Source organism: Taeniopygia guttata, chromosome 7 (assembly GCF_048771995.1).
Source record: "Taeniopygia guttata chromosome 7, bTaeGut7.mat, whole genome shotgun sequence".
Classification (NCBI taxonomy): Eukaryota; Metazoa; Chordata; class Aves; order Passeriformes; family Estrildidae; genus Taeniopygia; species Taeniopygia guttata.
In genome coordinates, this window is record NC_133032.1 from 21,441,770 (window position 1) to 21,464,088 (window position 22,319).

A 22,319-nucleotide genomic window follows, 5' to 3' on the forward strand; every position below is an offset into this window, starting at 1 on the left:
GTGCTAATCACCAAATAACGCCAAACTCCAACTTAACCAGTTTTGTTGATAAAGCAAGTATATATTTTTTAAATCTCAGAAAACATAACAATATACAAGAGAAAATTCTATTCTATACCCCTTAAATTATACTTCCTTAATCTGGAAAACAGGATGAAGAGGTTCTGGTCTCCAGACCAGGGATCCAGAGCTAGAAAGCACTATAATTAGAACCAGGACTGAGATTGAAGACCACAGGTTGTTAGGAAAACTAATTAGCTAATGTCATTAGAAAGCAACAGAGAATAAGCAAGAGCCGACTCAGACTCTACAGCAATCTAAGCAAAGGACAGTTTAATAACTGTACTTACGATATGTTTTGAAAGAAAATCACTTTATGGAGTAGATTTCATCCTGGGCAATATCCATACATCTTGGACTTGGCAAAATGGCTTAGAGAAGAGGGTTTCATCATAGTAAACACAGCTACTTCACAGCAAGATTTATTAATACATCCAAAAGAAAGAAAGAAAATCATTTTGTCACACTATATACAGATAATACATACAGTGTTTTATACACATATTACATCAGTTTTTACACAAGAAAAATATACATAAAAATGTAAACTTTTGTATACAAAAACCCTTAAACAAATTAAACAAGGACCAGATAACAAAAGGAGACCAATCTATTATCATTTAATTGATTTTTTTTTTTAAATGGTAATACAGTACATTCATTGAGAAGTATGAGGAACATGTGAGCCAACCTTTCCTATTTAAAGGGAAAGTACAAACACAAGCTTTCCTCCCCGCCCCTGGAATGCTGTCCGTGTGCCTCCAGCACTAGAAGCAGTGGTACAGGTTGCCATTGCTGCCAGGGACCCTGAAGGAAGGAATCCTTCTCTGGGGCACCTCCATGCACCACACTCTCCCCAAGCGACACGTGCACAGAAGCAAGCTGGGCTGGGCTGTTTGTGCGTTTAGCCAGGCTTCCAGCTAACACCATGAGCCGGGACGCGGCAGTGCCGTTTGTATGTTCCCTTTAAGCAGTCATTAAGTGGATTAGCGTTGCTGGAGGAAGTTGCTTATTTTTCCCAATGTATGGTATGCTGAACACATGTGTCAGATATGAGAGGGAAGAAGGAAGGGGTGTAAGAGACTGCTAATCCTTGCTACCATGCAGTTACTTCAAAATCAGGTACATTTGCAAGCTACAATTCACTGGTTCAAAATACACTGCCTCACCTTTGCTTTCCCACTGCAACTTGTTTACATTTTAAACTCTAGTGACCGAACAACTGTATGAGGCTCTTTGTTACAAGGCTGTTTCTGATATCAAAGCATGATCAAGCTACCTTTAAAATGACACCAAACACAAACTTCTCGGAGACAGCCTTAAAAAGATAGAGCATTCCCTCTAAGCACTTCAGATTGTCCATTTGCCACCTTCTTTTATTAAGTCTAGGATAAATATATTTACCCTGAACTGCAAAAAGGATATTGGTTGAGCTTCTGACATCTGTTTTGCTCCACTTGCAGATAAATATTATTGGGAATTGGAGGGAAAAAAGCCAAAAAACAAACCCAAATTTTAAAACCTCAGGCATAAAACAAGGGAATTATTTAACGTGTTGGTGAAAAAACAGTTGCAGAAACTTGAGCTTGTTGGAAACAAACAGACGATAGATTCCAATGAAGGCTTCTCACATTAAATAAGTTAGACGGGTTACAGACATCTTCAATAAAAACATCCATCCTCCACAAAGTATGTTAAAATGAAACACAATAGTGATGCACTGGTATTTCTCCTAAAAAGGACAGAAGGACATGAAATCTCCTTAGTGATATCAGTACTATTGAATGTAGGAGGTGAACAATGATTTACAAAAGTAATGAGGGAAAAAGAAAATCATGAATCATTTATTATAATTGGACAAAAGGGCGATGGGGGCAGAATGCAATTACTGTATGCCTCAGAAACACCTGAAGGAAATAAATACTTAGAAACTTGTATTTCCATTTCTTTCACCTAAATGAGAGTGGGAATAGGGGCTTGTCCGCTTGCTTTTGGTTTTTGTTTCCTTTTTTTTTTCTTTTCCTTTTTAAAAAACAACCCTTCTAGTAAAAATTCAAAAGACAATTACAAATGGCTTTAGATAATTAAAAGTCTCCTTTTTAAAATAAAACTTTGATAACACATTTCTCCATTTCTTCTATATAATGCAGCTTTAGTGAAAATAAGTAATAAGGGACAGCAATTTGCAAAAAGAAAAAAAACTGTGGAAAAAAATTGCCAACCAAGTTTCATAACATATACACATGTATATGCAGGACATCTACACTCTATATACATATTTAATATAGGTATGCATGAGTATATATCAGGAGATAACCAACAGGTACATTCTCCACATACATAAACTGAAGTAGCATAATAGGCGTGTGCGTATCAATCTACATTATCCACACGCAGTACACAGACATACCCATACACACGCCCCAACATATGTATCATAGAAGTCATGTATGACTGCATGAAAGCTCAGATGGAACAGTACACCAGTTACCTTTTTCTAACAGAAATCAAGGAAGACAAAATTCCATGGCTGAATTGTGGCCAAGAAAAATTGTGTCATAGCCATATTGAAAACATGGAATCCAGTATGGCTTGATGACAGAAATGGAGCAGCATTCTCCTCTGAAACTGAAGCCTAAGATACACAGTACTTCAATGTGACTGAGCAGGTTGATGACAGCTGCTTTCTGCTAAAAGGATATAGAAGTTCCATTTAGACAGAAAACAGAACACTTAAGTCTATAATTTACTTGCATAAGCAATATTACCCAATACACAATTAGATGCAAAGTGCTAGCATGTTAATGGTCAACTCTGCACTACATCTAAAAATCTGTTTTATGGTAAGGTGTAACAAACTGTGTTTCTTTTGATATGTTTGATGACAACCCCATTGCTCAGAACAGAGCACAAGGCTGCCTTCTGCTTACTGCCTGTGTTATGGGAAACACAAAACAACCTTCTTTTTTCTCGCTAGGGTTGAAAATTTGGTGGGTGCAATTTTCTCATTTTGACCATTTAAATATAATGCTCGGTTAACCTTTTAATATGCTAGGAAGCTCTGCATCAGATTCCATGAAAAGTTTGTATTCATCTGCAAATCAGTCACAGTCCTACTGAATCACAATTGAAGCTGGGGAAGTTTGCATAAGTTCAAGCAGATATTCAGGGCCCAATTCAGCTACCACTCCAGTCACCAAGAGAATTTCCCTCATGCACAAGCAGAGCTGGATTGGGCCATTAAAGCTGATTGCTGCTAGCAAGAGAAACTTCAGAGATGCAGGGACAAGGAGGAGCTGGAATGGAGGCAATGGAGCAGAGAAGAAGAAGAAGTTGGCATTTTGCAAGAGGTCTCAATGAGACTAAATCTAAAACAAAGCAGAGACATAGCAAGGAAACTGCACTGCGAGGGCTGAGGTAACACAAACCAATGGTGGCCAAGCTCAGATCAGTCTCTGCGTCATCCAGATCCCTCAGAAGAATTTAAAACAACTTGTCTGGCACAAGTGCTTACCTGTTACACATATGTTATGTGGATAGTCCCTCTCTTTAGCTCACACACTCACTCATGTTACAGATAACGTACAGGTGTGTGATACAAGGTATATTCCACTTATCAATCTGTATATATGTATATATAGATTTAGATTGATTGCATTCATATATATTTATTGTACATCACGAGGGCAAGTCCATATTCAGCAAAATGCTACCATTATCTCATATACAGATATATCTCTCTGTACACAAAAATGGGTCTCTTCTCCTCCATAAAGGCATAAAGATTTATGCTCCTAATTCCCATTACCACCAAATAAGCAGAAGAAAAGGCCTCTGACAACTTCCACCTCCCTACCTTTTGCCTACATGCATATGTGCCAGAAACAAATTGTGGGGAGAAGGAAAGGGAGAGGGATGCCTGGGGGAGCATCAACTTTGTTATATGAAAGGTAATAAAAAAAATTAAAAATTTCAAATTTCTGTTCAGTACTAGAAGCTTTGTTTTTCTAAAAAGGTTTTATAAGTCACGAGGATCATCATAAAAGTGATACTGTATGAATAAATAACAATTAGGTTACTTTCTCCAGCCTATATAGAACAACATGAAGAGTAAGTCAATCTGAAGAACGTTTCTGACTTCTCACAATTTCAAGTAAGAGCTCCCATAAATAAGTCTTTTTTCTCCACTTATGAAAAAAAGGTAAGTGGTCACAATCAAATTCAGCATTTCATAGCCTAAATGAAATTCCCTTGACTGAATGCATATTTTGTTCTGCAATCCCACAACAGCAATTTTGGGGCAAAATTGATACACACAAATATCCTCAGAAGAGAAAAAAATCTACTTTGAAGACAAGATCCTTTTATGGAATGGAGACCACTGCACAAACAGTATCCCTTACAATTGAAATGGAAAGCACAAGAACGCTGATTGACAACATTTTCCAAGTTAGACCATAGGAGATTCGGGTATTAATTTACAAAGATATAGCAATTCTCATGCCTCTCCATCCCACTGAATGCAAACCCTCCCATTCAGTTTGTCCTGAAAAACTCCTTTCTTCCATCACTCCTCCTCCTCCATTTGTTTTATTTAAAGGCTGTCTTTGGGAGCTTGGTATTTTCATGGCATTTTAAACAGGGCTCAAAGCAACTCATTTGAAAAACAGTAAAATTGACATGATATCAGAGTTAGCCTTATAACAGAAGATTATATAGTAGAGAGTTTCAGTTATTTATATAACAGTGAGGACATAACAACCCCCTACTAAATAATCACATTTCTACAATACATTCCATCACCTCTTGACTACTTTTCTCTTTACAAAACTATGACCTACATACAATATACACATTCGTATCACACATACATCCCCCCCAATGCATATTTTTTGTGTGTATATATAATACATACATGCACACAAGCAGTCTAATTCTATTTGTAAGTCACAGTGGGAATTCCTTTGTGAGGAAAGGAGGGGAAAATTCCTGAATAAGACACTGTAGATTCCTAATGTTCCAACTTTTCAAATTCCAACTCACAGAGCTAACTGGAAATAAATACATTAAAAAAAAGAAAAGGTCTTACAAACTTGGTTCACAACTCCCAGCTACAGTAGTTGGATTTTTAAATTCGATCTATTTACCCTGTAACTAAATTTCTAATCATAGGTACAAACCACGGATAAATTATTGCAGAATGTAACACTCAAAATTTAAAAAGAGTTATAGGAACAGTAATATAAGGGTTAAAAAGAGTTCTATACTTGTTGATACAGGATACCATTTTATTTTATTTATATATATATATCTATATATAGATATAGATATCTGCAAGGTAGCAAAGAATAGCTGTACACCTTGACACGGCAAAGATCCAGTGTAAAAAGGTGCTTCACTAGTTTGTTTTTCCAAAAAAGCTTGTATATAATTTTATAGCTATTAAAAACACATATGCAACATAATTCATTACACTCAATACAGCTTTAGTATAAAACTTATAATTTATGAGGTGATGTTAATAGCATAAATTAATATACCATTTCTCTTAAAATCTACAATAAGTAATCTGAAAGCTCATTGGGGAAGGGTATCTTTAAATAAAAAGTTTAAAGCTGAGCATGATGAAAAAGATTCTGTATGTTGAACTTGAGATGAGAGCCCCGAGAAGAGAAAGAGTCCGTAAGCCAGACACTGTTGACCGTAAAACTGAACAAAGATTTCTCCTTCTTGCGCTCTCACTTAGGTGACGCTCTACTTAAATTATTATTTACTTTTAAAACTATTAACTTTTTTCGGTTTTTTTTCTTTTTTTTTTTCTTTTTTTTTTTTTTGGTTTTTTTTTTTTTTTTTTTGTTAACTGCCCTTATTTCCACAAGGAATCCCTGAGACATACCCAAAACTGTAACAGTGAAGGTCATCACTGTTCAGAGAAACTGGTTCAACCCTTCTGGTAGGATGTAGCTATTTTGTGTGAGAATCAAAATGTCCATCACTTCAGAATGAATCTATTTGCACCAGAACCAACTACAACTACACTGTTTAAGACGCAGGTTAGAGAGTCATTTCAGGGTAAATCAGTCCACTCCAAGGTAGAAGCCAATGCCATCGCAGTTAGCTACATCAGACAATCTGCACCAAAGTTAAAGTTTTCCAGAGGATATCTGGGAACATTACCTATCCAGAGTTCATCTCCGTGGGCACCAGCTGACAAGGACAGAAAGCAGGTTAAACATTAGCATTGCTGGACCAAGTTCAACGTGCCTATGTGGCTGACACGCAGGTAACTCTGGACATCTCACTGTGTGTGTGTTTGGGGGTCTAGCAAGAGGAAGAGGGGGAAGAATGCCTTGTTCTACAGCAAGTACAGTTTTAGGGTCAAAAGCCCAAGTTTCATCCTATTCACTTTCAGACCGAATTTTATGACATAGCGTAGACTGAAAAGGTGCCAACACTTAATTCAAGGAGATAGATAAAGAAAGCCTTTTCTAACTATTGCTGTTAACTTACAGCCATGCTCACTTTGTCCTTTCACGCTTCCACTACATTACCTCGTTCCACGGTAGCTACAGAAGGAGCAGAGTAAAACTTGGGAAAGCAAAGAACACAACCATAAGAAGTACCAGACAGCAAAGGGAAAATAGTCACTACTGTTTAGGCTTTTTTGAAAAAAAAGAGGCTGAAGACACAAGTGAGAAAATTGTTTTAAGATGTATATTTTCTAACTCCTTCTTGTCCCCCAAACATTTTTTTCCCAACAACAGTGCTTTTGTCTAGCTTTAAGGGCAAGACTGAAACTTTAACTGATCAGAACAAAAGTCTCTTATGACCAGCCCTCTCCTGAAGTCCAAGTTGAAGCTTAGGGAGCACAAATACAGATTTTTGTCACCAACCCTCCTTACTTTTATTTGGGTTTGAGCATATTAAGAAAAAGTAATTTAAATTTTAATTTGTGACTTTCTACTGATACACATCTCAAATGAAGAGGAACTTCTCAGAAGGTAAAGCCTTGCTAAAAATGCCTCTGTATTCACTGCTAGCATGTGCACTCCTATGATCAATGCTGTACCCTCAGCATCTACTCCATGACATATTAGCATGCTGTGAAACATCTCCCTACTCACTGATCTGAAAAATACTTTGATCTATTGCACTGTCATTCTAGCATCCAAATATATGTTACAAATTGCAGAAACCTCTCCTCCTTTTCATTTTACAGATTCGCTCAGAACCACAGAAGACTTACCAGCTAGCATAACTTACATTGGAAAACTGTCTAAGAATGGGAAAATAAAAGCAAGAATGATGAAGAATGTGGAGTGGAAGGAAATAAAGGAGGTACGAGAAGTAGCCCACAAATCCCCATCATTAAATGTTACCCAGAAGATCAGAAAGACCTTGTGATCAGAAGGTGAGAAAGACGTGAAGATCTGGCGAGCACATTAGCCCCGAACTATTCCTTCAGTTACTATTTCTGCCACCACCGGACCTTGCAAGAGATCTGCACAGGAGACTCCCTCACATGTAGAAATACAAAAGGAAAAATACCCCAGTTCCACCAGGGAAGATGCCTGGACAGCCACACAAATGTCTCACTACCGAAGGTCACTGCAGGTAACTTTTCTATTGTTTGTTGGCTGAAAGCACCTCCTACCACTGTCCTGCAAGTCTTGAAAGGTTAACTGCAGGTAGCTACTCTTCTAAAAATTTTTCCTTCTGCCCAAAGGCTCATACTATTGGAGAATTCATGAGTGAATTTAGCTCACTGCAGCACAAAGACAGGGAGAAATACCCGTGGAGGCCTGACAATGCCTACAAACAGCAGCAAGGAGGCTGCAGGAGCTCAGGGAGCAGCTGGAGCTCAGAAGCAGCATAGGTAGCCACCAGGGCCAGCTTCTCAAGGAAGAAAACTGCCCACTGTCTATTGTACACCTTTGCAGGACCCTCTTGGCCAGCAGATTCAATTCCAGAATGAATTTAGGTGTGGTTACAGCAAGACAAAGCTTCAAACTCAATTTCACTACTGGTTTGCACGTCCAGTCCTACGTCTTTTGCCTTGGCCATACCCCTAAAGCCAGTGACAGCTCACAACAGAATATCCTATTTTTTCAATACTCATCCTCCTTTTATTTAAAAAAAAAAAAATTAAAGGCCACTTCCCTTGGCTTCTCTTTGCTATTAGGTACAATTCATCTTTGACAATTTCTTTTCTCTGATTTTTGCCTAGCAGGAAATAAGCTTCTCAGGGCTTTCAGTGCTTTCCAAACAAGAACTGCAAATCTCCATTTTCAGTTGTAAATCTAGCTGTTGCCATTTTCCCCGCAGTGCCTGAGGCAGACCTGCAACTGTGCTACCTCTCAGCATTATCAATTTAATGCCTTTGTGTTCAGCAATACATAGAAGCATGCTACTAATGAGAAGGGATCTAAGCAAGGACCTGGAGGAACTGGAAGGCAGGAGGAGACAAAGTTCTTGTATGATAATTATGAAGCCAAAGAACAAATCAACTTTGAGGTATCTAAGTGCATATGGTTCCCCCCAAAGCTGGTGTAAGGTCTTCCTAGGTGAAAGGAAATATCAAAGCATGTCTTAAGGAATGCCTTTTACACCAGGAGAGCATGAAGCTACTCCTGATAAGCCTCTGTACACTGTTGAAATTCATCTTGTGTTGAGTACTTTGTACAGAGACTAATTGAGGTGCTATTATTGCCAAAATTATGTAAATCATATTCTATTCTAATGTTTTAATTCTTTAAACCTCCAATCTTATGTGAAAAAATTAACTTTTAGGTTCAATTAGCCTTATTCCATTTGTCAACACATAAAGGGCACAACAGGTATTGAGCATCTGAAATTGCTACACTGGCTCTTTGGTGAAGGGGTGACAAGAATGCTAATTTCTGTAAGAGCTGATACTCAAAAGCGTTTGTGAGGGAGCATGGAATCTACTCAGGAACCACATAAATAACAGCCTCGAGGACCACCTTAACCAGAGCAGCAGGATTTCCCAGAGGAAGAGGTGTGAAATACCTTTGACTACACATACCTCTCGATTAGATCTCCTGAAGCCAACAGTAAGACACTGATGCACTGAAGTCAGGAGATTGAGTGGGTGTAGAAGCCCACCTGGAATGATCCACCTTGTAAAGCTAAGATCAAGACCCGTAACTGCTTGGCAGCCATGTAACCATGAAATTGGTGGTAGTGAAAAAATGAGAAGTGAACCAGGAAAAGGCAAGAGTGGTGGCCCGTTTCAGAACTCTGTGGCAGACAGGCAGGGAGATTCCTATTTCAATTGTATACAAATTGAAGTTTATTTTTGAAAGTGCAGCTTTATTGCAAACTTAGTTTGCTCATGGAAAAATGTAACGCAGTCAGTTTTCAGGGAAGAGTCGTTAAGCAATATACAAAAATTGAAATCTAAGTGGGGGAAGAGACTTGATGTCCCAAATTACTTTAAAGAAGTGCAGGTACATAAAGGCCATTGATTTCAAATGGTAATCATGGACCTGCATAGCTCTGACAGCTTTTGAAATTCCCTGTCTAAATCAATGCACAGATTAGGAGCTGGGTTCTGTTCTGAGTTAAACCAGTACAAACTCACTGTGACCTTAGGCTGGAAAGCTCCTCTGTAATTTATACCAACACAACCAAGCAGAACTTGGCTCTCAGTTCCTATCCTCTCTTCCCCCCAGCATTTGCCAAGAAAGAGGAAATAAGATGTGGGGTAATTATACTCTGCACTAGCTGCAGCTTCATTAGAAGTTTGACGGGCACAAGAACCATTTTAAGACAAAAGTCCTGAAACCAATACATAGAAATTAACACCCTCTAAAATTACACGAATACACAAGCAGATTAAGGAATTAACCATTTGGTATACCAGTTCTCCACTTTTTTTCAGCCAGACATCCCAGCACATTGAAGAAGGTATACAAACACAACAGAAATAATCTGCAAATCAAACACTTGTCTCCTCAACAAAGTATGGGTAACACAATATAAAAATAAATAAAAGCCTTGTCAGATTTGCCTAATTCACAATATCACTGGGCATTCCTCAATCAGCAGGACAATCACAAGCAGGATTTCATAGGCTTCAATTAAACTTTTTATGTGATTTAAAAACATTTAAGTGTTACAAACATATTTAAATCACCAGTTAAAATATTCCGATTATATTATTAAGATCTATTTTACCAAGTATGAAATAATGACTTCATAACAACAGAAGCATGAAAATAATTTCTGTTTCTTCCACCCACATACACCTGCAATTTCAGAAAAAGACATATGCATCATCCATACTCTTTTATATTTAAAGGATAGTTCATTCAAGAAAAGAGGGATAATATGATTGCTACAATAGTAAGAAGACACATTTAAACTCTCTTCCTTAGGAAGATGGAAGGAGAGGTTTGGGTCAGATATTTTGGTGTGTGCCTGACTGCTAACAAAATGAATTTCTATAGCAACTAAACTTCATTTTGTGATCCTTTGCTCAGAAAGTTTATTAGGCCTTCCTATTACATGTGCTTGGTTCTCTTAATTTCCTGAAATAGACTAGAATTCACACAGGTAGAATAAAATCCATCATCTACAGTACAAGACTGAAATGTAGAATTTTCTATTTTCTCTCATCTGCATCTCTGAAAAAAACCAAGAAGAGTAGAGACTTGTATTAAACAGGAGCTACTTTTACAGTTAAAGTCAGAGTACAGTAGCAAGTTTGAGCCCTAGAGAGTCATAAGCAAATTCCTTCTTGATAAGGAGATGCAAGTAAACACCTCAGAATTTCTGCTGCCATTACCTCTTGGTTTAAAGAACAAAATTTAAAAAAATAATTATTATTTTAAGAAATCTAAAACCTATATGACTCCTTTCTTTAGGAATTGCAATTACTACCAAAGAGTGAATACTGTCATTAGCAAGTGATCAGCACAAACAAAACCATCCTGCAGACAGAAGGAATTGTTACCTATTTTGCATTAGTGATTTCTCTTTTGGTGAGCCATGACTGCTGATAGGCACCTGCTAGTTCCTTATATACATTCAGCTTTCCAAAAAGAGCATCAAACCCTACAAGTGTTGGAAAAACTATATGGCTCTCAGGGGATTAAAAACTGCCCAAGAAAGTCTCGCTAGTTAGATGTATTGTGAGAAATGCATCCATTGGAAACTTAAAATGGGTCTGACCTAGACTTGTGTGGATGGGCAGAAAATCAACCTAATTCTTCCTGTTTCAGTTGGGAAATTCCTGTCAGCCTGTCAGGCAAAGAGTTCTGGACAAAGACACATTTGAAAAGGCAAATCATCAGTGCTACAAGGCCACAGTAATTCAGCAAGGAAGGAAATTTCTCACAGGAATCTTCTCTAATCCATGATCTATATTTCAGTCCTTCTGTTTTGTTTGTTTTCCTGGGCTAACTTCATAACAGCCTTCAAATTTATGGGCAACCAGTCAACTGATCTCTTTGCTACTCAATGAATTACAAATTGTGATAATAAAAAAAACCCCAAAAATCAGCACGTAGTAAGAACAGTGACCAGTTCTGGAAGGGGACAACTACTTCTTCACCAAAAGAAGAAAAGGAATCGATGCTCCCTGCACCCCAAACACACACACACAGAGGAGGTCAAGAGATTGTTTCAAGAAACTGTCAAACTCATCCTTGAATCGTGATCTCGATTTAGGACTTCAGTGCTCCACTCTCAAATCAATGCATGCAGCCAAGTTTTCTGTGCCAAATGCTACCTTTGGAAAAAAAGTAAATTAAAAAAAAAAAAAATCAAGAGACTTCTGCCCACTGAAAAACCTTCTACCAGATGCTAATGGGATGGCAAGCACTAATCCGAACCCTAGGGAACAGTAACATGCATCAGTGATCTGAGGTATCTTCCCATTTCTAGGTCTTACTGCTAAGATCATTTACATCCAGTAACTGTGCTGTAACCTTAAGGAATTATTGGGGAACAGTGAACCTGCCTGCAATAAATGAGCACCGGTGCCTAACAAGCACATGTGAATGCTACAGCAAGGTTCACAGAGGGCTAACCCTGGTCAGTACTGAAGCAGGGGTTTTCTTCTTAACCCCCTCTTAAAAAAAAGGGAAGAGAAGACAGACAAAATAAAGAGAAAGGAAAAAAGGAAAGATAGAAAACACAGGTCCCCCATCTACCTGCAGGGAGCCAGGCAGACAAGCTCAGCTAGAGGTGGTGAAGGGCGCAGATGCATTATTGGTACTGGTAGCAGTGGCACCGGTCACTGCGAAGCCCGTGGGAGGAGCTATGGAGCTGTGGCTGGGCTGCAGGTCCTTGGGAATGCCACTGTGGGAGCTCAGCTGGTGCCCAAAGGCTGCGCTGAACTGAGGGAGCTGTTGTTTAGGGGAGGTGGAGCCCATGAGTTCAGCGGAGGCAGGACCCATGCCACTGAAACTGGTCTGCGGTAACCCCGGAAGCACGCTGGAGCTGTTGGGGGTCACAGTGGCGAAGGCAGGCTGTGTGGTCTCTGAGTGCGAGGTGGTAGGTGGTGTGGACAGGGAGGTGGACAGGAGGTGTCCATCTGCACCAAGAAGGTTGCTAAACGGAGAGGGGTCCCCAAGATTGACAGGAAGATTTCCCCAGTGAGTTCTGGGGTTGACCACCCCGCTAAGTGGCACATCCAGCTGCGTTGGGAGCAAGTGCTGTGCCATCATGGGCATCTCTGCTGAGAAGGTAGCTGCCAAGTTATCACCAGAAAAGGATGTGGTGTGAGGGGATGTGATATGGTCACTGTAGGGAGACGGCACATGCTCGCTATCATAATGGCTTCCATGGGGTGAGGAGTGTGAATGGTCACTGCTGTATTGCTGTCGTGAGGTGATCAGGTCATCTGCCTTGCTCAGCAGCTGGGCAGGGTGGGGCCTCTGGGAGGCATGGCTGCCATCATGAAGTCCATGAAACTGTCCCGGGAAGGCTCTCTCCCCAAGGCCACTCTGGCTCATCAGAGTGGCAGAAGTAAGGCCAACGTTGGCTGGGGCTGAGAACTGCCCCTGGATCTGCCCTGCCAGGGGCGTAGGTGGGTTGGACAAGGTAGCAGAACGGAGCAAGTTCTCATCCAGCTCCAGACCGGAGAAATTATCATGTACTATTCGCCCATTCAACAGCTCCCCCAGATCCGTGTTAACCTCTCGACTCAAGGACTGCATTCCTGGAGCTCCAGCACCTGTAGAGAACACCCCTATCGCTCTATCTGACAGCTCCTGAACTGGCACACCATCTGTCTGTGTAAGTACTCCAATGGTACTCAGGCACTCAAGAGAAGTTACAGCCTGTAGGGCCCGTTCCAGTTCTTCAGCCTCTTCTGTGGTTGGAAGAAGATCTCCATTTTTACCTGCAGAAACAGGGACACCACCAGTAAGTGCACTGCTCTCAGGGGATCCTGGCCCTAGGCTCAGGATGAAGATATACAGACAGTTCAGTACAGAGTTGCACTGTATGATAACTTTCCAGCACGGCTTGCAGCACACAGGAAGTATCATTCATCAGTGTTCACTAGCCAAGCAAGCTAAGAAAACCATGAAATTACATCTCCCTGTTCAATGGAAATCCCCCTCTCCCCCTTCTCTTCCACATACTAAAATAGGAGATGCCTCTTAAATTTCCTAGATTTAAAAGTAAAAATGCTTAAATAAGATCTTCTTCAATGCTGCAATAACACATGGTCCACAATCCCTCTTTCTACTTACCACATTACAGCCTGGACCTAAAATTTACACAGACAGTATAATTCAGGTTAATTTCAATTCAAACACAGTCTGATGTCATGTTATATCAGAAAATGACCAAAGAAATCACGTACCAAACTCCAGGCTGTTCTAATTTCTTTGTTATATGTTATAGGCACTGCGCTTTGGAATGCAGAAATTAAAGCACATTTCTGATCAAAAGTTAGTTTTAAAAATGTATTTAGAGATTTTATTCTCACTCTATTCTCTTTTTATCAAAGGCCAACATTGACTGTGATTCCAGCCCCACTCGATGGCAGAAAGATGCCATTACTGAGAACACTCTTGATTAAACTGTAACACTGACAGGCAGTAAAAATGTAAAATGAATTATTAAAATACTAAACCAATTATGATTTTCAGAGAAGTAATTATATGAGCAAGCAGAGAACTATGCATACAGACTTCTTAAAGTCTGCTTTACTTCAGAGCTCACAAACAATACAGCAAATGCACACTTCCTTCTCTAGGATTTATTACCTCTGTAGGAAAGCAAGCAACTCCTCAAAATGCAGTTTAGAAACACTCACTTCTTCAGTTCACTGACTGTGTTTATGCTAGCATAAAATAAAATGGTACCTTCAAAGAAATCAAAATCTTGCAAGTCATCGGGCAGCCGCGGCAGGACATCAGAGAAGTCCTCCTGATTCAATTCCAAGTCATGTGGAATGTCTGTGATTTCATTGGCGATATCATCAGGCAGCTCATCGGCACTGAGCTCTGGTGTGGAGGGGCTCCTGAACAGAAAGGAACATTACTCCCTGGTGTTCAACTCTGCTTGCTCCAAAGGACAACTATCAGCGCATATCCATCTACAAAGGATGCTTCCCCACACATATTTTCCCCCATTATCTAGGAAAAAATGCTTTTAGGTAGTTTCTTTAGGAAGCTTACACTTAGGCTACTCATTAACTATGTAAGAGGCAATATCAGGAGCAAGATATTTTACCCACCAAACCCAATCATTGCTCAAATCCAAAATGACCCACTCTAAAGGTTTTTTTTCAACAGTCTCACAGAGGTGCAATTTTTAGCCATGCTCCAGATGCTGCTTGGCAGCTTTGTACAGAGCTCACTGGCAACACTCAGGCCAGCAGTGGCAAAGTGGGCAGGAACAGCACTGACCGTATGTGGGGTATCTCTACTGGCAGTGAGACACTGGCAGGCATGGTGAGGTTCCCTTGGGGCACTGCAGGAGGAATGGGTTTCTGGGGCCGGCGTGGGCCTCGTCTTCTCTTCTTCTTGTGTTTTTTGGTAAGTGCAGGTGGTTTCGTTTTTTTCCTGGGTTTCCTCTGCTGCTGGTGCTGAACTTTACGGGAGCTGTCCCCTCTCAAGAAATTATCCTTTGGGAGCAAAGCAATACCAATGGCAGCAAATTAAGAACAAGTATTACTTTCTTGGCTTTTTTCACCCTGGTCATTCCACAGACGTGGAATGTAATGTAAGAGGGACTGTTAGCTTACACCCAGACAAAATTTCCAAAATTGAACTGTTTCCGTCTTCATTGACCTCAATGGCAAAAACAACATAGACCAAATTATGAGATATTGTAAACAGGAGATTGTGCAGCGTCACTTTAAAAATTATCATAGCAAACTCTGACTAAATAGTGCAAAACCATAAGCTTTAGCAGCACTCCTGTAAGTATTGAAGACAAAACGCTGTTGTGAGGTGGTGTTAATGTGGATAATGTGCAGCAGCTGAAGCCACAATCCTAAAGTGCCTGCTGACATAACAGAAGGACAGCACTGAGGAAACAAAATTAACACTGCTGGACTAGGATAAGGATGTGGGTAAACAATTATGGCCTCAATGCTTCTGAACAGCAACCACTAACACATTAAGAAATAAATCAAACCATCATCAGTCTTCAGTTGTCATCATTATATTTGATATAGGATTATATTTGTTATAGAGGTAAACCTTGAGGGACACACTGAAGATTGCCTAGAAGAGGAGGGAACCCCATACAGAGCTGTGTAGCACAAACCCTCACATTTTAAACCAAAAAACTCTATAATGCACAATTATTGGAGAGGCTGGATAAAAACAGTAACAAAAAACTTTTAATAACCCAACAAAGCAAAAAAAAATGCAGTTTTACACCTAATTGAAGGTAGGACAAGAAGACAAGAAGCCTTGAAGGAGGGGCAGGACAGAAGTAGGTTTGTGAATTATCCTCAAGGTTTTGTTCTGGAAGATTGGTATCATAAAAAGGAGAGTAGAGGACACCAACTTAATTTCTCCATTCTCTCAGCTTGAGTTAGGCCACTGCTCTTTCTCTGGGATCCATGGATCCCTGAAGGAGGTTAAAGATAAATTCTAATAGTTATTAGAAGGTAAATAAACTAGCAAACCCATTATTTGCATCCTTGTAGTTGCTGTCTACATTACCTTTAGAAAGTACTTTAGGCCCCGTGTACTGAGACTGTTTAAGATGCAGTGTTCTTAACACCATACTCATATTACACTCAGATCCAAGGACCAGGAGTAACCCCAAATAAAATGATCACAGGACCTCTCACAATGATCTTCTATTTCTCAGTTCAAGACAGCAATTAAATTTCCTCCAGTGAAGAATATTCCCATGTATACTTTATTATATCCTCACAACTACATAAAAGATTTTCATGACATACTTTTTACTAATTGGGAATGTTTGTCAAGTTTTACCCTTTTAAGAAAAATAATAGCAAGCAAACTCTTAAGTTCATAAACTTGCTAGTTGTCAAGGAAGACTTCATAGGAAGACTGGGGTTAAAACTCCTGATCATCCCAATACACAAATAAATACAGTAATAGCTTTGTACTTACCATTTTTTTGGCATGTTCTTCACACAGAGGTGTCTGATGTGTAATGTCAAAAACTGGCACAGAGCACTGCTGACCATCTGCAAACTTGGCTGTGCAACTCGAGAAGAGCTGCTGAGAACGGTTCAATAAGATATCTGTGCATTTCTGCATCAGGAATAACACAAGACAGTGGTGGAGGAACGCCCTTTGATTTATCAATCTGATAAAGATCAGAGTCTTCAACTCTATCTACCCATAGATACTATTTTTAATGAGTGCCTTAAATTTGCTATTCAAGTTCAAAGCTAGGTAAGGCTCAAACCAACTTTTAAAGTGAAAAAACTGCATTCATGCAGAATTTCTAATGATTTTATTATATACTGAGATAGTTTTATAAAAGCAGCCATTTCACTAATGAGTTCTTAGCAAAAAGAAGCCTTTTCCTGGAGCCTTAATCAATAGATCAATAGTAGCAGTTGGAACAGTGTAGTCAACAGGACTATTTCCTTACAGACTAATGACAATCCATACCGAAACATTAAAGAAAGAGTATTTCTTAATTCAATCTTTTAAGGTACATTCTTGGCATTTATCTTTAGAGCACAGACAAAGAAGTTTCAAGATCCTTCCTGCTCCTCTGAAAAAAGAGATGTGCAAGCAGACAGAAAGGTCAAGTAAATCCAAACGTAAGCTTGCTGAGATTTCCTTCAGAAAAATCCTTAGCAGGAGTAAAAATGTTTCCAGACTTACAGCAAATCAAACAGATATTTCATTGTGTCTTTTTCAAACAACATTAGAAGCACTCCTTCCATCTTGAACAGTTCTCAGACCTCAACATCACTATGTATGTTTATAAAATGTAAAAAAAAACACCAAAACAACAACAACAAAAAACAAAAACAAACAAAAAAACCACCAACAAAAAAAACCCCAAAAGACAACAATGGACAAAGAAATGAAAAACATGCAGAACAATCCAGATAGCAGACTTGGATGGATGGGTCAGAACAAAGAACCTGTTCATTTTAGAGAAGAAAATGTAGAGAGAAAAAATGGGCATACATGCAAAATCACTAGTCCTGACTACCCTGCTCTACACACAACAACAAGAGAGACCATTTAAAATTAAAAAACACCCAAACAAAAAAATACCATCAGAACCATGAGGCAAATCCCAAATACAGCTGTATGCCATGATGCTCTCTCATAGAGATTTTGAACTGCTCTGCAGACTGCTTTTAAGCAGCCTGCAAAAAATCAAACAATAAAAACAAGGCATCAGCAAAACAAAAAGATTGGAAAGGTGCTGCAGTCTGCCAGTAGCTGAGTACAACCGCACTGGTTACTTTTAATACCAAAACCAAAAGTTTCAACAAAAGGAGTCACCCCAACAGAAGCACCAACAATTCTTCAGCTAAAAACAAAATAAACAAAGTCTGCAGAATTTTTAGGTATTATAGGTCATAAGTCTGCCTTTTTATAGTCTTCAGAACCAAAACTCACATCTATTGTGCTCTCTTCTTTCTGAGATCTTCAGCCATTGACTTACAACATTCTTTCCAGGCTTTACTTGAAATTCCAAGTACAGGGAAACCTTCCTAATCTGGACTAAGAGGTTCTGTGACTCCTTCTATTCTGCTTCTTTAAACAGTGCAAAGTATGATTTCCATCTTTCTAGTCAGTGTAAGCAATCTTTTTATACTATGTATAAAAACCTTTTCCCACGAAACTGGCATCAGTCTATTGGAAGCTACCAAGAGCTGTATGAAAGCCAGGAGGCTGAAAGTCACATGGTTTGTACCACCTCATTGTGAAGGATGATAATTTTGTAAATGTTTCCTGCACATACTAAATACAGCTCACAAAGTAAAATGATGCTCCTATTACAGATACCAGTAGCAGACTACTTATCCTCAGTGTCTAAATCACACAGCCAAATTAAAAGCAAAGGAGTTGATGACATACTAACAAATAAGTATTTCTTTGTGAAAACTTAGTTATCATGCAAAAATTGAACAAACAAACAAAAAAACTCCTAACACAGAACAGCTTCCATGCCTGAATGCAACTCCCAAACAGAGTTAAGAGGATACGCTGAAAACAGTGCCTGGTGAATGGAAGGGCCTTGTTAGTGCACTGCTCTCCCTTCGAAGTCCCACTGCAGGTTGTTGGTTCTGCATCTCTCTGCCTTGCTTGGCTTGTGCTGAAAAGAGAGCATAAAAGAGTTTACAGACAAACCCCCAGTCTTGTGGTTGCTTAACACAATTATTATATTGAATGTAGCACAGTAGGATGAAAAATTGTAACACACGTGTGTGTGTGTGTCATGATCCAGATGGGTGCACACTACTACCCAAGCTCTACACAGGGACACAGAATAGATGTCAATGACAGGTGAAGGTGTGACTGTAGTAACAGGATTATTTCTTAATTCACAGGGCCTTAATTGTAATGAGAGGTGCTATGTGCTACTACCATGTAAATATTACAACACCTTGCAACAGAAAGGGCAGCAGTAGGTGAGTGTCAACACAGGTGACTCTCAAAATGAGGTCAGTCTTTAGGATTCAATGTACTGGGTATGCCTAGATGGGAGTCAAGTGCACTTCCAAGCCTGTTCATAAATCAAAACATGCCGAGCATCCCCAGAGCTTACATGCAAGCATGTGCTCAGACAAACTTAGACTGAGCTCTGGAGTGGCCGAGCCTGAGCGTGCTCAACATGGATTAAAAGCTCTCCTTCATCAACGTGCTACAGCCCAATCCACCAGCAGGTGCCCGGAGCTGGGTGCTTCCCCAGCACAGCCCCTGTGCTTTGAGCCTGAGCTGCAAGCAGGCGACCAGACAGCAGTGTGGACGAGCACTGAAGCGTTACACAGCTCGCTTGGGGTTAGCCTGCTCTCCAGGCATGTGTCACCTTCATGGAGATAAAGCTGGCGATTCCAGGGCTGACTTGCACCTCTGTACACGTTGTTTTCTAGGTTGACAAAAAGCTGTCTGTAGCCTGACTGTTTTCCTTCAGCCATTTCTGTCATCAACTGCACTTTGACTGAGCAAAGTTTTAGTTAGCAGTATTACTCCTGTGAAAAATTTTGTATCTGAAAAGACTCTGTGGTTACTTAAATTGACCAGAGCAGTGATGACAGGCATACTGGCTTTGCTGGTCTACCCAAAACAGTGTAAACTTTTTTTGCTTAATAAAAGGGAAAAATAAGAGGGGAAAAAAAAAAACCCAGCAAGAGCTTGTCAGTTCAAGTGAACTTTTGCTGTAGTGTTTAAGTTTGGAGTAATTTATACACAACTTTGTAAACCAGTAAAAATGACTTCTACATTACACCTCAGAGCAGTTCTTCAGAATCAGCCCACCTCCCCAGCAATGAACCCTTCAACTGCCATGAACCACATCCCACTCTCCAGGAACAAAAGCATCCCATTAAACACAGTATACTCTCCGTACCTAGCTCAAATCTGCATTTCATATTATACACTACACCCCACAGTCACACATCCTGTAAAGCAAAACCCCAACAGCAAAAGGATACTTCTGATACCCCAAACATAACACCAGGGTTCAGACTTAGTCTGTTCCTGCACAAATATGAATCAACCAACTCTCCATATACTGAGAGCTGGAGGGATGTTGACATTATGTAGAAAGAATTCCCACAGAAGATAACCTTCAAAGTTGTTAGAAGTTATGTATTTTGTTGCTAAGTTTTATTTAATGTTAGATTGAGTTAAATCTAACAAAAAGCATGAGCTTAAATTTGGTTTTCTGGGAAGATAATTAAGAGGAGGTACAGACTTTTCAAAAAAAGCAGTCTGAAAGCAAAATCTGAATTGAAGCAGTGAACTACAGACCAGACTGCACACCTTCTACTGGCACAGTAAAGGACCAGATATTTGGGTCCAGAAACTGCTGAACAAACCATCCACATTTTACAACATAAAGCTGAAGAAGGCCTGTCTTCATGGAAAACTCTGTATGCCACGTTTATTTTACTCCACTGACAGCCATTTATGCATCACGTTTTTTCTGCCTTGTGCGTGACTAGCGATTTCAGAGCTCATCATTTCAGCTGCTGGATGCTCAGCCCATGCCCACCCTGGCCCAGCCCAGGCTCCTGCAGTGACAGGGCAGGTCTAACCTGGTACAGGCACACGCAGCTCTCCGGAGTTCCTGCAGGAGCTGCCCCGCACGCTCGGGCTCTCTGCTGGCCGCCTGCAGCAGGGCTTTCCGCAGCGTGTGCCGGCATTTCTTCTGGCGGGACTCTGCCCGCTCCAGGCGGCAGAGGTGCTTGTATTTCTGCTGAAAGTAAGTGCAAAGTCTGGTCACCCTGGAACTCCTGTCATCTGCATTGTCATCATCGGACCTGAAGAAGGGAAAACAGAAACAAATATGCTTTAAGATACTACTTTTTTTCCCCACAAGCTAATTTGTCATTCTAATAGAATTATTAAGTTGGCATCCATCTTCTAGCCACACAAACATCCAAATGCTGAAATCAGGCAGTGTTACTTAAGAAATAGCAAGAGTAGGATCCTTTTGAATTCTAAAGGTATTTCCCCTTCTTAGTATGTCATTATTAGAGATTACATCAATTTATCATCAAGTTTGACACATTTAAATGTCTAGAGCCTGCTGTTCAAAAAGAAATCTATACTGTTAACCTTTATTTACTGTAAATGTCACAGCAAATGAGACCAATGTTTAAATCAAAGTGTAATTAATGGAGAAGACAAGGGTGGGGAATTGTGTAGTGGAAATTTATTGAGGAACAATCATGCTGGAGAAGATGGTCAAATTCTAACAAGTACCTAAACTGCTGACTTGTTCCAATTCCCTTTACTTTGCCAGGCAGTATATTGCTTTTTAAACCAAAATATACACTAACATAGCTAACAGCTGATACTGATTTCCCCTTGCTGCAGAGTTGCAGTTGAGTTACAGTACAATAGTAGAGAAGAAACTCAGCTTTATCTCAAAGATACTGAGGGAAAGATCAGACTACGGCTAAGCAAGGACTGGATGAAGGACTAATCCGACTAATCCAACTCTTTGCTGGCTTAAGAAAGCCCTTCTCCATTTATCTTGGCTCTCTCAATGTCCAGGCAAATATCAAGAAGACCATCAAACCATGTCAACACATTCAGCTAAATGAAGTAAAAGTCATGAAACAGAAAATCATCACTGGAACTTGTTAAAACAAGCTCCATGAAGCCACCTAGAAGTTCTCCACAACAAGCACTAGTTTGCAGAATGAGTTTTTTGTTCATGGAGCAACAAAATACATGTGCTGAATCTAAGCAGACTGTTGAGTTTTCCCTCTATTTTTTTTTTCCCTATAGAACAGAGAAACTTTTTGCCAACTTTCCTATCTGTAACACAAAAAAAAAAAAAAAAAAGGGCAGGGGAGAGAAGAGAAATCCAAACAAATGAAGCAAATCAAAAGCTGGCAATGTTCAGAGCCCGTGGAACTGAATGAGCTGACACCCAAACCTCGCACAGCAAAGGAGGCCACCACTGAGATGCAAGTGATGTGAAATACCAGCCATGATATTTACTAAATAAAGATCCAGAAATGCAGACAGCAGATCTGTCCCTGAGAGGCAGTATGGTGAAGACCTACTTTCTTTTCTGCAAACTCTGACTCTGTTTACACACAGGCCAAGTGGAAGAGACTGCAGCCATCTCCATTA

The 22,319-nt window shown here is 39.9% G+C and overlaps 1 protein-coding gene across 5 annotated transcripts in view; it reads right to left on the reverse strand.

The window, feature by feature from the left end:
* Positions 1 to 466: 466 nt before the first annotated feature.
* Positions 467 to 22,319, reverse strand: part of INO80D (INO80 complex subunit D) — a 45,662-nt gene continuing 23,809 nt past the window's right edge. For 4 of the 5 annotated variants that reach the window (XM_072932346.1, XM_072932345.1, XM_030277643.4 and 1 more), the window contains exons 7-13: positions 20,768 to 20,992; positions 18,713 to 18,822; positions 16,641 to 16,774; positions 14,952 to 15,169; positions 14,406 to 14,563; positions 12,240 to 13,432; positions 1,584 to 1,792 (exon numbers count right to left, since the gene is read on the reverse strand). In XM_072932346.1, the coding sequence (XP_072788447.1) occupies positions 12,264 to 13,432; positions 14,406 to 14,563; positions 14,952 to 15,169; positions 16,641 to 16,774; positions 18,713 to 18,822; positions 20,768 to 20,992 (2,014 nt within the window). In that variant the 3' untranslated portion in view covers positions 1,584 to 1,792; positions 12,240 to 12,263. Of the gene's footprint in view, positions 1,793 to 12,239; positions 13,433 to 14,405; positions 14,564 to 14,951; positions 15,170 to 16,640; positions 16,775 to 18,712; positions 18,823 to 20,767; positions 20,993 to 22,319 lie in introns of all 5 variants that reach the window. The other variant, XM_030277642.4, reaches the window with a different exon arrangement.